The sequence below is a fragment of the Euprymna scolopes genome, chromosome 35 (genome assembly GCF_053919585.1).
Source record: "Euprymna scolopes isolate OS-2025 chromosome 35, ASM5391958v1, whole genome shotgun sequence".
NCBI lineage: Eukaryota > Metazoa > Mollusca > Cephalopoda > Sepiida > Sepiolidae > Euprymna > Euprymna scolopes.
In genome coordinates this window covers 67,829,589-67,843,898 of record NC_136516.1, presented here as the reverse complement: position 1 = coordinate 67,843,898, position 14,310 = coordinate 67,829,589, and the positions used below count along the sequence as shown (strand labels likewise).

General features: G+C 31.1%; 1 protein-coding gene across 2 annotated transcripts in view; it reads right to left on the bottom strand.

Annotated features, from left to right (window-relative positions):
* Positions 1-924: 924 nt before the first annotated feature.
* LOC145259892 (syntaxin-16-like) overlaps positions 925-14,310 on the bottom strand; it is a 55,978-nt gene continuing 42,592 nt past the window's right edge. For both annotated transcript variants that reach the window (XM_080117788.1, XM_080117786.1), the window contains exons 5-8: positions 12,901-13,063; positions 10,566-10,678; positions 3,263-3,406; positions 925-2,799 (exon numbers count right to left, since the gene is read on the bottom strand). In XM_080117788.1, the coding sequence (XP_079973914.1) occupies positions 2,617-2,799; positions 3,263-3,406; positions 10,566-10,678; positions 12,901-13,063 (603 nt within the window). In that variant the 3' untranslated portion in view covers positions 925-2,616. The remainder of the gene's footprint in view (positions 2,800-3,262; positions 3,407-10,565; positions 10,679-12,900; positions 13,064-14,310) is intronic.

The following is a 14,310-nucleotide window of genomic DNA, read 5'->3' as shown; positions in this document are numbered from 1 at the left end:
ATATATATATATATATATATATATATATATATATTGTATAAGTATTAATAGTGTCAATATTTCTATATATGTTTCTATGTGTATGCTGCATATATATATGCATATGTATAAATACCTAATACACCCATATAATTAAGTATCCCATTTGTATAAATCTACCACTAACAACTAAATAAGCCTAAAATGCCATTTTTCCAAGCTAACCAATATTACTAGAATACCCTCAATGAAATTAATACCCAAGTTCTGATTGTTACTTCTCTAATATACTTTCTGCAGTTCTACATTCGTACTTAATATATTGGTTTAGTTTCACTGTACCTATTCCCCAACATATTTTTGAAATTATCCAACTAAAGAGTCCCAATAATATAATTCAAGTTACTTACTTCCAAAGATATATAAAATACTAAGAAATTAAATACCAACAATTAAGGTAACCATCGGTGAATTTTAAAATTCTTTGGAAAATCCTTCGAAAATTATTTCGATTAAAATACACCCTTTATTTACCAAAACTTATAGAAAAGATTAATAAGTTTTAATAAAAGAAAATAAAAGAAATGAAATAATAATAATTATGAATCACAATAAAAAACTAATATATAAAAATTATAAATACATTAATACTTAAATAAATTAATAAAAATTTAAAACACAATCTATACATGTACATATGTTTGTGTGCATGTTTGTGTGGGTATATCATACATGTGTATGTTTGTGTGTGTCTATGTGTGTGTGTATGTATATGTATGTGTAAATGTAGAAACAAAATAAAAGCTAAAATAACTACTATTTGATAAGCTTAAATATTCTAACTTATTAAGATATAAATTAAATAAATAAATATCCAATCCGATATAACTGGAAAAAGTCAATGTTAATTTCAAAACAAAAGATAATTAAAAAATAAATAAATAATTGAACAAAAAAACGCCGCGTTTTATTGATAGACAATATCACCCAATTTAGTTAAATTTTTATTCTATAGTTGAAACACTTTTAAATGACTTAAATTATAATATTGTTAATATCGTCATCTAACACCTTTGTTAGTTACATGCCAACTGTTTTCACTCCTCCCTTCTCTTTTTCTTCCTCTTAGTGTATTTATACACCCCTCTATATCTTTATATTACTTCTCCCTCCTTATCACTCTCTCTAACTTTTCCCTAAAACTATCCTTTTAACCCCCCCCCCCCCCTCCGCTTCTTTAACGGAAATTTGATTTTTGTAATTAACTAAAACTCATAAGAACATTAACTTCGCTTCACACCAGTCATGGCATATTTTCTCTTCTCAAAATTTGAAAAGGTCTTTTTAATTTTTGTATTTCAATTCTTCTTGAAGCTTAGTTGTGATATCAAATACACTTATGGCAATCAAGCTATACAGAAATAATTGTGTTTCACTTTTACAAGGAATTCATCACACTGTGCAGGTTAACATTCTACAATCCTTTTAATAAACAAATAATGTTTACACTAATCTCCTACCAATTAGTTTTATTGTCTATATTCATTTCTTCCTTCGTATGGAATTTGAATCAGCTAATGAATTTGACCAATTTGTACTAAGTCATGAATAGAAAAGGAATGCTGTGAATGTAGGCAATAAAATCAATCAGTTAAAGGTTTTAGCTTCATCTGGTATTTAAAGCGCAATGATATGGTGAAACACACCAGGCAACATTTCACACACATTCTCCATGTCCTATCCAAAGAGTTAACATTATTTGCTTATACAAGGGATCGTAGAATGTAATCTATGCAATTAGTCTGACAAACTCTTCTTACCAACGACGCATCCAGCATACCATGGGTGCGACGCAGCCAGCATACCAAGGGTACATCATGCAATAATTAGTACCATTCTCACTAATAGTTTAGAACCTATAAGTGTTTAGTTTTAAACATTAGCAGTAGAAATAATTAATTAATACAGTGAAAATGTTGATCTGAATAAATTAAGAAACCTTCATAAATAATTTTTGTAAAAAAAAAAAGTAAATAAATAAGAAAATGCACAACACTTTTTTTCAGCTGAAATCAATTACTGCCCTCCCCCCCCTTCTTACAATTAGAATTTTTAAAATTTTTTTTGTGAGCTTTTTAGTTTGTAGTAGTGGAGGGTCGTCAGAAAATGAAATGCCTCTCAGAATGTCAAGGAATGTAGCATAACGTGGAAATGAATGTACATTAAGGATGACGCTGCACATACGCACACACAGAAAAACTGTGGCAAATGAGGTACAGGTAAAAAACCGTGTTTGCCAGAAACTACAAGAATTCATGTGGTAAATTGTGCGTATGCACACATACAAACACGCATACATACATACATACACACATACAAACACGCATACATACATACATACATACAATATTGTCTATTCCTCAGCATCACTTTATCCTTACATCCAACCAATTCCACAAGTAACAATATGATTGATCCATTTCGTGTGTGTCAAAGAAAGGAAAGACCTGGAGATGGAGAAACAGTCTTCATCATCATTATCATCGCTAATCCCTCCCCTCTAATCCAGCTCAAGAGGGGATGGGGAGGCATACACAAATGTTCGTTTTGATAAATAAATAAAATAGGATGATAAACTTAATGTTTAACGGCAATCAAAATGACAATAAGGATAACGATGAGAATGGACAAGACGGTGATGATCAGCATTTTACGACTCTTCTTTTGATGTTTTTCAGCCTTCTTCAATTGGGTCAAACCTTTCTCCACTTGGACACTGGCCATTTCAACATTGTAATCAATACGATCAAGAATTGAACCCTGAAATAAAACAATTCATCATTACAAATCATTTCCGCATTTTTCATGCACAGTTTTAAAATTATAATGAATGCCAGATTATAATTTTGAAAGCTACTTATTTTCAATAAGTAAAAATTATAAACAGAAATTAAAACAAGATTTCCTTAAAATTAGTTATAGTTTTATAACAATTTGGTTCAATTAATAATTTAATAGTCAAACGTAATAATTAAATAAAATAATTAAATTTAACTTTCAAAATCCTATTAAAAACAATAATAGTAATTAGATTTAAAAAAAAAAATGTATAGATAAAACAAAAAAGTTAAAACAAAAATCAAAGTAAAAACTAGTTAAAAAGAAAACGTAAAAATATTTATGCAATTCAAAAAGAAATAAAAGTAAAAACATTCACAGTCAATGCCAGGCAGATAAACTTACTAGATTATAATCAGTTAAATAATTGCTTATTCAATCTTACCTGATCAACAATCATATTGGCTAAGTCTTTGAATATATCATTCAAATCTTGAATTGAAGTAACAATTTTCATAATTTCATGTTCTCTTTGTTGTATCAATACCGAATTGTCTTCCACCATTTGTTTCTGGACTTTGGTGAAATTCTATCAAACAAGGAAGGAAACAAATTACCACAATTCATTAAACAAAATGCAAACAAGCAAATATATTTATGTATGTAGGAGAAAAGCAGACATAAGGATTAGGTTGATAAGAAAGTTCTTGTGGTTTTTAATTCAGAGGAATATATTTTGGCTCAAACAAAAACTTATTAATCGAAATAAGCACCATTAGAATCAACACACTTTTGCAAATGCAATGCAAGTGTATTTATGTCAGTAACGTAAAAATCTTGTGTTCTGGTGGCGATGAAGTCGCTGAAGGCGTTTTTGGTACCACTTAGGTTTTTGAAGCATCTCTCATGCAGAAAGTTGTTGAGATGCTTGAAAAAGTGGTAGTCAGCAGATGAGAGGTGTGGAGAGTAACGCAGATGAGGCAATTTCGTAGCCCAATTCGTTCAACTTCTGCAGGGTCAGCTTAGCAATGTGTGGCTGGGCATTGTCGTGGAGAAGAATTGGGCCTTTTCTGTTGACAAATGTTGGGTGTTGTTGTTGAAGTTTCTTTTGCATTTCAACCATTTGTTGACAATACTTCACCTCCGTAATGGTTTCACCTGCATTCAAAAAACTGTAAGGATGACCATTCGCAGACCATCAAACAGTCAGCATGACCTCATTTTGGTGCAAATCTGATTTTGGGAAGTGTCATGGAGCTTCGTCAGCATCACCAGTTGTCGTAAAGAACCCACTTTTCATTGCAAGTCACAACCCTGTCAAGAAGCAGGTCATTCTTGTTGTGTAAAAGAAAGGGAGATGACACTTCATAACGGCATTTCTTTTGCTTGTCGTTCAATTTATGGAGCACCCATTTGTCAAGTTTTGTCCTTCCAATCTCTCTTACGTGGTTGGAAATTGTTGTATACATTACGTCTAATTCAGAAGCAAGTTTTCGAACAGTTGTGCATGAATTGGCTTTGACTAAAGCTCTTAATTGATTGTCAACATCTGATAGCCGACCACTACGCTCATCATCTTCAAGACTCATCGTTGCCACAAAATTTCTGAAATCTCCATTGTGCTGTGCGTTCAGTAGTGGTTCCTGGGTCAAATGCTTCGTTGATATCACGAGCTGTTTCAGCAGCTTTTTGGACTAGCTTGAATTGAAATAAGAAAATTGTGCGAATTTGCTGTATTTCCATCTTGTATTCAACATTCTGAAAAGAAGACATAATTGTTTTAAAACGATTGTAATTTAAACAATTAAATAGAGCAACAAACGCCCTTTAAAGTGATATATAAAGTAAAGGTATTATAATGAAAACTTATTTGAAAATACGTCATTTGAAATCAAAATTAAAAATTCTGCAAGAACTTTGTCAACCTAATAAATATACCAAATATAAAAAATCATTTTTAAAACCAAATTTGATGCTAAAAGATTTACTTTTTAATCAATAAAAACCAAATATTTCGTCAGACTTTCAATGATTTGATTTTGATTTGCTTTTGTATCTCTGAAGTGATTCATCTTTTCCACTTATTTCTTAGTATGTAACGAAATAGGTTTATTCAGGGAGACCTTACATATATTCTTGAAGTTAAACATTTTGCTAACTCCACATTACTATACAAGCTCTTTAACAAAAATATTATTATAGTAAGTTGTCCTAATACGGATAAATTAATGCAGTGATATAACATTAAAAATTTGCCATTGTTATTTTTTCAACACTAGCAGTTCAACCTGGCTTTGCTCGGGCTCAATGTACTGTTCATAACTTTATGTGCATATATATATATATATATTAAAAAGTTTGACTCATGTCCAGGTAACCTACATCTAAAATTTCAAGTGTCTAGACCCAAAATTGGCAGAGGAGTTTGCTAGAGACTGCAAAAATCTTTTGAACTTTGACTTGTTGGCAGCCAAATTTTCAGCCCAAAACTGATTAAAAAGCTTGCCCTATGTCTGAATACAATTTATGTAAAATTTCAAATGTTTAGACCAAAAATTGGCTGAGTAATTTGGTAAAGACCGCAGAGGTCAAAGTTTTTAGGGCTCAAATCAAAATATAAAAATTTGATCTATGTCCAAGTAACCTACATCTAAAATTTCAAGTGTTTAGACCCCAAATTAGTGGAGGAGTTTGGTAGAGTTTTCAAAGATCAAATCATTGAACTTTGACCCCTTGACACCCAAATTTCTGACCAAAACCGATTAAAAAGATTTTTCCAAATCTCAATACCCCTTATGTCAAATCTAATCTGTAGACTGAAAATTGACAGTACTTTGGTAGGGAAATGTAGAGACACACAGACAATTTCACTTTTATAGATATATAAATTGCCAAGTCATAACAATGAATTCTGATGATAGCTGATCTCTCCTGGTGTCAAATGAAGATTATTAATAATGAATATAAATCATACCATTATATACATTGGTTATACTATGACCACTTTAGATGTCCATGTTATCTATCACATGTTGGTTCTATAAACCAACATGTTTCTAAATTTTGGATGTCTGCCTCAAGGGCGGCAATAATTGTGTCGCACCTGTGGCAGCATTCACAAAAGAGGTTCTGCATTTTGAAGTTTTCAAAAATAAATTTGATTGTCATGGTGCAGCATGCAAGTCAACATTAATCCGCTGCCTAATAACATCAAAAATGGTTTCAAAAGAGCATGTGGCTATGTGAAGAATAACCATGAGTTTTACAAGAACATGCAGTGAAAATCCAAGGAGTCTCCGGTATTCCACAAATTGTGTTAGCCGTGGGATCACTATCTGGCATTTGCTAAGAAAACATTTACATTTAAAACTTTACTATATATTATACATCGTTCAAACACTTACAAATAATGACAATAGGAAGTGGATGGAATTTTTGATTGGTCTTTGAGAATTGCTAAATCTTATTATGTGTAAATTTTTTTTTCTTGTGCCAATACATAAAAAAATCATGTTTATTTTTCATTGGGACACACTAACCTTGATCTTAAGCAACAAATAAAAATCACAATCAACTTTGTGATATAGCAATACAAGTCTGGTAGGAATTTTCTTATCACACTGACATTGTGCATGCTATGTGTGGTAGCTAAATTAAACATTTGTAGGATAAAGAAATAATAATAATAATTTGGTAAAAAAAACAAAAAAAAAAACAGTATTTAAAAACAAATGTAACAAATGAAATTAAAACACTCCTGGGCAGCACCAGGTATGTACAGTAAATTAATATAATATATAACTAACTTGATGTCTCTAAATGCCAGAAAGCTTTCTATTCTAATAGTTTCTTCCCTCGAACAGATAGACTTTGGAATTCCCTTCCTGCTGCCTGATATGCAGAAGTTTAAATTTAACATAAACAAATATCTTGTTAATCTTTCCTAAACATGGCCCCAAATAGTAGCCCCTTAGGTCCAGGTGGTGATATGCTTTGTAAGGGGTGAACATTATGATACATTTATAAAAATGTATAATAAATTATTTTATTGATTTTTAAACCGAGAGGATATATATTTTCTCTATATTTTATTTACTTTGTTATTTTGCACCTAAAAAGGCCCATTCTCGTCTGCTGGTTCACATTTTGTAAACAAAACAGAAAAATGGGAAGGAGGAGGCCTGCGAGCAGGAGGAGAAGGAAGAGACAAATACTGTAAATGAAGGGTGAAAGAGGACAGAGAAAAGAAAGCTCATAGATGAAAAAGAGAGGAGAGAGAGAAAAGATAGAGAAGGATAAACCATATAGAGAAAGAGAGATAGACCATATACAGAGAGAGAGAGGTGACTGAAAAAAAGTTGTTAACAGTCAGTGAAGCTTTGCGCTTCGAAGCGACAGGTCATAAGAGGCGAAGGTGGAGGCAGTGAAGTTAGCGGCGCGGTATCGCTATAAATGAAGACATTGGTAACGGCCAAAATCTGTTTTGATCAGCAGTCAAAGTTAGAATATCGACTGAAGGAAAAAAAAATGAACCCAGTCATGGCCTACTATACATATGGCCCCGTATGTTAAATGAGAGGCCACGTTTTTATTATGGAAAACTGTAAGCTCAAGCCGCATACAACGTTAAAAATTTCAAAGGGAAGTAACTCAAAAGTAGTTTATATTAATTCTTGAAATAATGAATAATAAACTTTTATTTAAATATTTTTATATTATTTCATTCTTAAAATATGTTTTTATCCATATAAAATGTTTTCACCGCTTTTATTCATGTTAATTTACAGAACAAAAGTACAATAGAGTAACCTCCCTTGATTTTTTTTTCAAAGATGTAAGCGATTTTTATGCTTAGAAACGTTTTTGCGATCTCTACTTGTTGAATTTTTTCTACCCATTTTAAATATTGTAAAAAAATATATATTATCTTTTTTAAATATTGTTTAAGTTTTGTTATAATTAGCTAAACAAAATGATGAACAAATGCGTTGCATTTTGCTGCAAAACTGGTTATAAAAACCACGAAAATCTATCAACTTTTCATCATGGCAAACCCGACCTGTTTGAAAAATGGACAAAATTTGTAAATTGTGCTGATTGGATTGCAACAAAAAATTCAGTTTTATGTATAAAACATTTTGAGGAAAAATTTATTTTAAAAGGGAAAAGAAATAAGTATTATTGGTCCAATAAGTATTTTTTTAATAATGCTGTTACTGCAAGTGATGATAAAATCAACTTTTACTAAACATTTTCTAACTGGGTCAAGTCTTGGTCAAAAATTTCTGACTTTTGCCTCACTGCACAGACTAGCAAAGCATTTGTCACAATTTTGAGAGCACAAGCAATGCTTATGAAAGAACTGCTGAATGATGGATATGAATATATTCTCACTTGTAGATTTCAAAGTGATCCCCTTGAAAAGCGATTTTCACAGTATCGTCAAATGAGCGGAGGGAGATTTTTAATGGGTCTTCATGAGATTTATAGCAGTGAAAAGATTTTAATCTGTAGATCCCTTTTAAAAGAAAATATTAACATTTGGCAGGAAAACCTCAATCCATTGTCAAAGAATGAAAATTATAATCTTCTGGATATTTTGTCCAAACATGAGTCAGAAATAAATGAATTATGTTTATCACCTGACAGCAAAGAAGTAGCATATTCAATTGTTGGTTATGTTGCAAAAAAACTTTTGAGGCGCTTTAACTATGATATTTGTTCTACTTTTATGGTTGGCAATGATACGGAGATCACTGAGAATCGTTATCTTAATTTATCATCTCGAGGAGGTTTGACAATTCCATCCACTCAGATTGATGAATTTATTTGTTTTTGCTTTGAAATTTTGGATTTTTCTTCTCAATTCATTGAAAAACATGGTCAGTCTACAACTAGGAAGTCTGCAAAAATAATTTTAAAAACTTATTCACCAAAATATGTATTTATATGAGAAACACATTGAAAAAGTACATAAATTTGCAACAAAAATTGTTATAAATATATTCTATAACAACAAACAAAAACTTTCTTCAGATGAAATTAGAAAAGATTCATTAAAATTTTTTAAAAAGCGGCAACAATCAAAATAAAAGTGAAATTTACTGTTGAACATTTACCTTTATTTACAATTTTTATTGAATTTCTTGTGCTTTGTAAAGATACTTTAAAATTCCTCTTGTAAGAAAGATAGCAGTTAATGATTTGATAATTTTGTAACAGAGTGAAAAGCAATTTCCTTCCTTTCCAATCTTTATATTCATGTGCTTTGTAAATATTTTGATATTCTTAAAAAAAGATATTCTAATAAAATCTTTAAAAAACAGATAACCTGTTGTAGTCAAAGCAAATATTTTTTTTCATATTTATAAACAACAAAATTATTGGAAAGGTCAGGGGAGACAACTCAAAATGAATTTGTTTTTGTTTTGTTGTGTATTATAAAGAAATAAAAGGGAAAAATCCATCTAATTAATGGAAACATTTTACTTTGAACAGGATAACAGTAAAATATGTAAGTAGAATTCATTTAAGCATTATTTCAAATATTAAAACCTGAAATAATTATTTAATTATCTAAGCATTAACATCTGAAATAATGTTTTAATAGAAAACTATTTCTGAGTTACCTCCCTTTGTGTTAGTTTCAATGGCCTCTTAGAAAATTGCCTCCCAATCTGACATATACGGCCGTATTATTATAGTAGGCCATGACCCAGTGAAGAAAGGATCAAAGGAGCAGTGAAATATTCACTATAGATCAAGGACTTCGATGAGCTTCAGAAACAAAGACTTGAAGCAATTAACATGCATGCGCGTAATGAAACGTATAAACAATCCGAAGAATAGAAATATGAAAACTAACCTGCGTGCGCATAATGAAATGTAAACAATTTACAGGAAAGAAATATATTAAAAAAAAAGAAAAGAAAAGGAGACAAAAGAAAGGACACATTTCAAAGGACATTCAGTGAGTTTTTCAACCAAAATCTCCATCTCTCTAACATCTCTCTCTCTCTCATCCTAGAACATGTATTTAATTGAGCAGACAATGTCTTGTCTTTGATGTGAACATTGACTGTGTTATATGTTGATTATATATTTTTCTCTCGGTAGAATTTGAATAATATAGGACCATCCTATTTAGTTAAATATATTTCTTTTTCTTTTCTTGAATTTTATTTATTTTTATATAAATAAAAGTTTGTTAATTTTTAAACGATACTTGTCCTCGTTATTTTTTATATAATTTCGTTGTCCAGTACATTTCTTTTTATTGTTGTCATCGAAATGGTTAATCCTTTCCCATAACCATGCCTTATCAAGGAACCCGGGAAATTTTATTTTATTTTTTTTTATATATCTCGTTACGTCACCCATCTCTATAGTCCCCAGTAGGGTTGGGATACGTCATAATAACATGAGTAAAAAAAAAAAGAAAAAAAAAAAAAAAAAGAAAAAAATGTTTTTTAAATAAATAAATAATTCTACACTGTTCATCAAAAATCCATGCATGCAGTGAAGGCAAAATCCAAAACAATGACAAAACATGTGGGAATCCAGATAAAGCCACTAAGACATATCATGAAGAAATGTGTAACGTCAATCTGATATTGAAAAGCAAATTCATCTTTCTTCATTTTTACAGAGAGAAAGAGACAGAGAGAGAGAGACAGAGAGAGAGAGACAGAGAGAGAGGGAGAGAGAGAGGGAGGGAGAAACTCCGTTTAATAAGGATGTTTTCTTACCATATCATAAGAATTGTCCTCCAGTAACAAATCCTGATCATCCAAGAATCCAGATCCAAGATTAATATTGGCATCAAAATACTGTTGTGATCGATCTTCTCTCATTTTTAATCCTGGTAAAAAGAAATAACATTTAAATGATTTTAGAAAAGAAAATAACTTCACATACTACCTGACAGCGTTCCTAAATGAAATGAAATCCTTAAAAAGAAGAAAACTTTTCAATTTATAAAAACTGATCATGCAAATCTTTTCATTTTCACAAGCAGATTTTTTAGGATAAAAAAAAAAAAAAAAGAATACATCCATCCAAGCAATAAAACCATTATTTTATCTATGCTTTATCCATGCCATCATGTATTAGATTGAACAAGTAGATTCCTTAGTATCTAATTTACTTACTAAAAGGTGAGCAGAGATCAAATTGATAATCCTGAGTTGAAAACTGTTTAGGCTGTGATAATTACTAGAAACAGATATGACATCACACAGCTCAAAGGGAGAAGATGATAGAAAAGAGTTCATTTTGAAGCACAGATTGGTGTCAGATATGTAATGATATTGGCTGATAATATAACTTATTAGTGATTTTAATCAAATTCTCTCAAATATTCAATAAAATAAACAAAAATATTTCCATATAAATTAATTTCTTTGACATTATTTTGAAATTATTCTGTTCATTAAAATGTTTTATGCTAGTTGTATTTTTAACTTAGTTAATATCTTCCAAAATTATATTTTAATGAAAGAAAAATCTAATTTTGAAAAAAATTCTTTCTTCTCTATATTTTCTATGCAAGGAACAAAAAAAAAAACCCCAAAAAGCTATGAGTTTGATTTTTTAAATTAATTAATTTTGTAGTTGCTGACATGACAGCAGCACAACCTTAGTTTTTATCTTTTTTAACGTCTACTTGTCATCAGAGACAGACTGTATCAGTTTTATCGTCATAGTGCTTAGCAGACATTTTCAGGCCTTCTTGAATCAGACGTTGGCATGAAGAGAAGTGGTATTCTCTCTCTCACTTGAATCAACCACAAGCAGAAAGAAGTCGTGTTTCCCTTGTCCTCAGTTTTCTTGAAATTCATTTGTGTTTATTGTATCTGCAGTAAAATGTCTTACATATTTTTATCATGGAATTCTACTTTCTACAGCCCGATTCTCACAGAAGAGCAGTTGCTAACATTTCTCTACTCTATAACTATTTTCATAGAACATGCTCAACTGATTTTGAAGCTCTTGCTCTTCCTTGTAAGACATTCACAGCAAGAACTCGTTTTTTTCTACCATAACTGGAAAGAACTTTCCTTTCTCTGTCCATGTGCCTAGTATCAGGCTGAATTCCATGAACAGAGGTTCTTTCCAAGAAAATCCCATCTGTGGAACATATTACTATGAGACTGCTTCTCTGCAGACTACAACAGGGTAATCTTGAATCCAATGTAATCAAATATTTGTCATAAACTGTCGCCATAAATAATCAAACTTTGTTCATTTCATCGATCATTTTCAATCCTCTGATAATATTATATATTGACAATACACACACTTAATTAATCTCTTATTTTCAAGTAGCTTTTGGCCTCGACAAGTGGTGACTGATAAGTGCAAAAAATATACAGAATCCTTGGCTATAGTTCTCATGACCAACCTAAAAGAGTCAACGGACAGTTATGAGGAATATCTTTTTCAGTTTTATTGTGATCCAAACCAGGCTGTGGTGTCAAGGGTGAAGATTTTGAAAGGAGTCAAAGTTGCACTCATAAAAATGTTAGGAATCAATCAGATTTTTTAATCTCTGAAGAATGAAGAGATAGTTGGGATATTGGAAGAATTTAAAATAAAGAGTCAGAGTTGGATATTTTGGAATTCGATGAGTTGGAACCAGAATTTTTGGAATCCTAAGAGTCAGAGATTATATCTTCCGACTTTGCAACCTTGGTCACAAATATCCATTGCTAAATAAAAAATTATTTTTATGATTAAAGGAGTGAAATTATTATTTGTAAATCTTGCAAAAAAAACTTTCTGGATTTTTCTTAGCCTTTTGGTTTGGAGCAAAGCGTTGTGTCTGTTCTGAATCAGTGAAGGGTGATTTTTGAAACAATTATGAACTGACTTTGTGCCTTTCTCTGTCCTCACAGGGAAACCAATAAAGAAGGACAATGCAGCACAAACTTTTTTTGTTGTTGTATTTGAGTCAATTCAAAAACTTAGAGAAAACAACAAAAACATTTAAGGAGGAAAAAAGAGAGTCAAAATAAAGTGCCCTCCCCTCCTTCCCATCAAAAGATGAAGAATAAAACAAAATGAAAAGCAGAAGAGACTCACGCTGCAGGTATGCTGATTGATATTTTTTAAAATTAATAGACATTTCTTGAATCGTTCTGGCCAATGAACTAACAATGTTTTTACAAAGTCTGATTTCTTGATGTGTCCCACTTTTACTCCGTCGACTTATTTGATGGATCAGATTTTGGCAATGGGAAAAAATCTAAAAAGTAAAAACACAAATAAATAAAATAACAAAGTATTTATTTACAAAAATCAGACTTTCTTTTATCTATAATAATATAATATATAAAAAGTTTTTACTAATACAAAATTTTAAAATTGTCTTCATATGCATATATATATATATACTAGCAAAAGTACTCATTGTTGAATGGGTTCAAAGAGCCTTAAAAAAAATGGACTCTGCTTTCAATAATATAAATAACTTTTTAAATTCTTTTAAGCGAATATTTATTTTCTACATACTTTTTGTATCTTATATTCCATTTCAACTTATAGATGTGCAGACACGGATGTTGAACTCATGTAATCTGTAACCTTCCCGTAGTGAGTTATCAGGGTAAGTTTGGTAGCTCTACGTCAAACAGTGTGAGCGCACAGTGTTCCAAGTTATAAGTGACACTACTGGGGTCCCAACCCCGTTGGTGAGGGTGAGCAGTGTAACCAATCAAAACTTCCTCCACCCCCATGGTGGGTTACCCTACCATATTTGGTAACTCTATAAGTATACATCAAACGACATGAGTGTGCACAGGATTTCTAGCTATAAGTGAACCCCTCCCCCTTCCTTGGGGCCCCCACCCTCATTGGTTGGAGTGAGTGATGTAACCTGTCAAAACTTACCTTTCCCCGTGATGGGTTATCTTGCCAAATTTGGTAGCTCTACGTGAAACGGTGCGAGCATACGCATGCATAGAATTCCCCCTTGTGTGCCCCCACACACAACACACGTTATCAGATCCTTGATCCTCTTCTATCATTGTATGCCGTTAGTTTAGTATAATAGTAAACCATATAGGAACCTATTCCTGTACAGACACACAGATATTGAGCTATATATATATATATATATATATATTATCATTATTGGAGTTAAAAATAACAGCATCTTCCAATTTTTGCATCTTTTTAAATTGTTTTGTTTTCTTCAGTTTCTGGTTATATACTTCAGTTTATCTCTAGCGCTTTTGATCTTTGTGATCGTCATGAGTTAATTTTAATTTGCTTTGTTATCTTTTATGTTTTATTTTTTTTGGCAAGCAAAAAGAATAAAGTGTAATATAATCCGTTTATTAATGTGTTGTCATGTATTAAGCGTTTTTTGTATTGTCGTTAATTGTGGAAAATGTTTAACAATGTTAAACTGATGTTTAAAGTGATTCTATTAAAAAATATGTAATTTCTTTTTTACTTTTGCTTTCATATCTGATCTAAGCAGTCATTGGG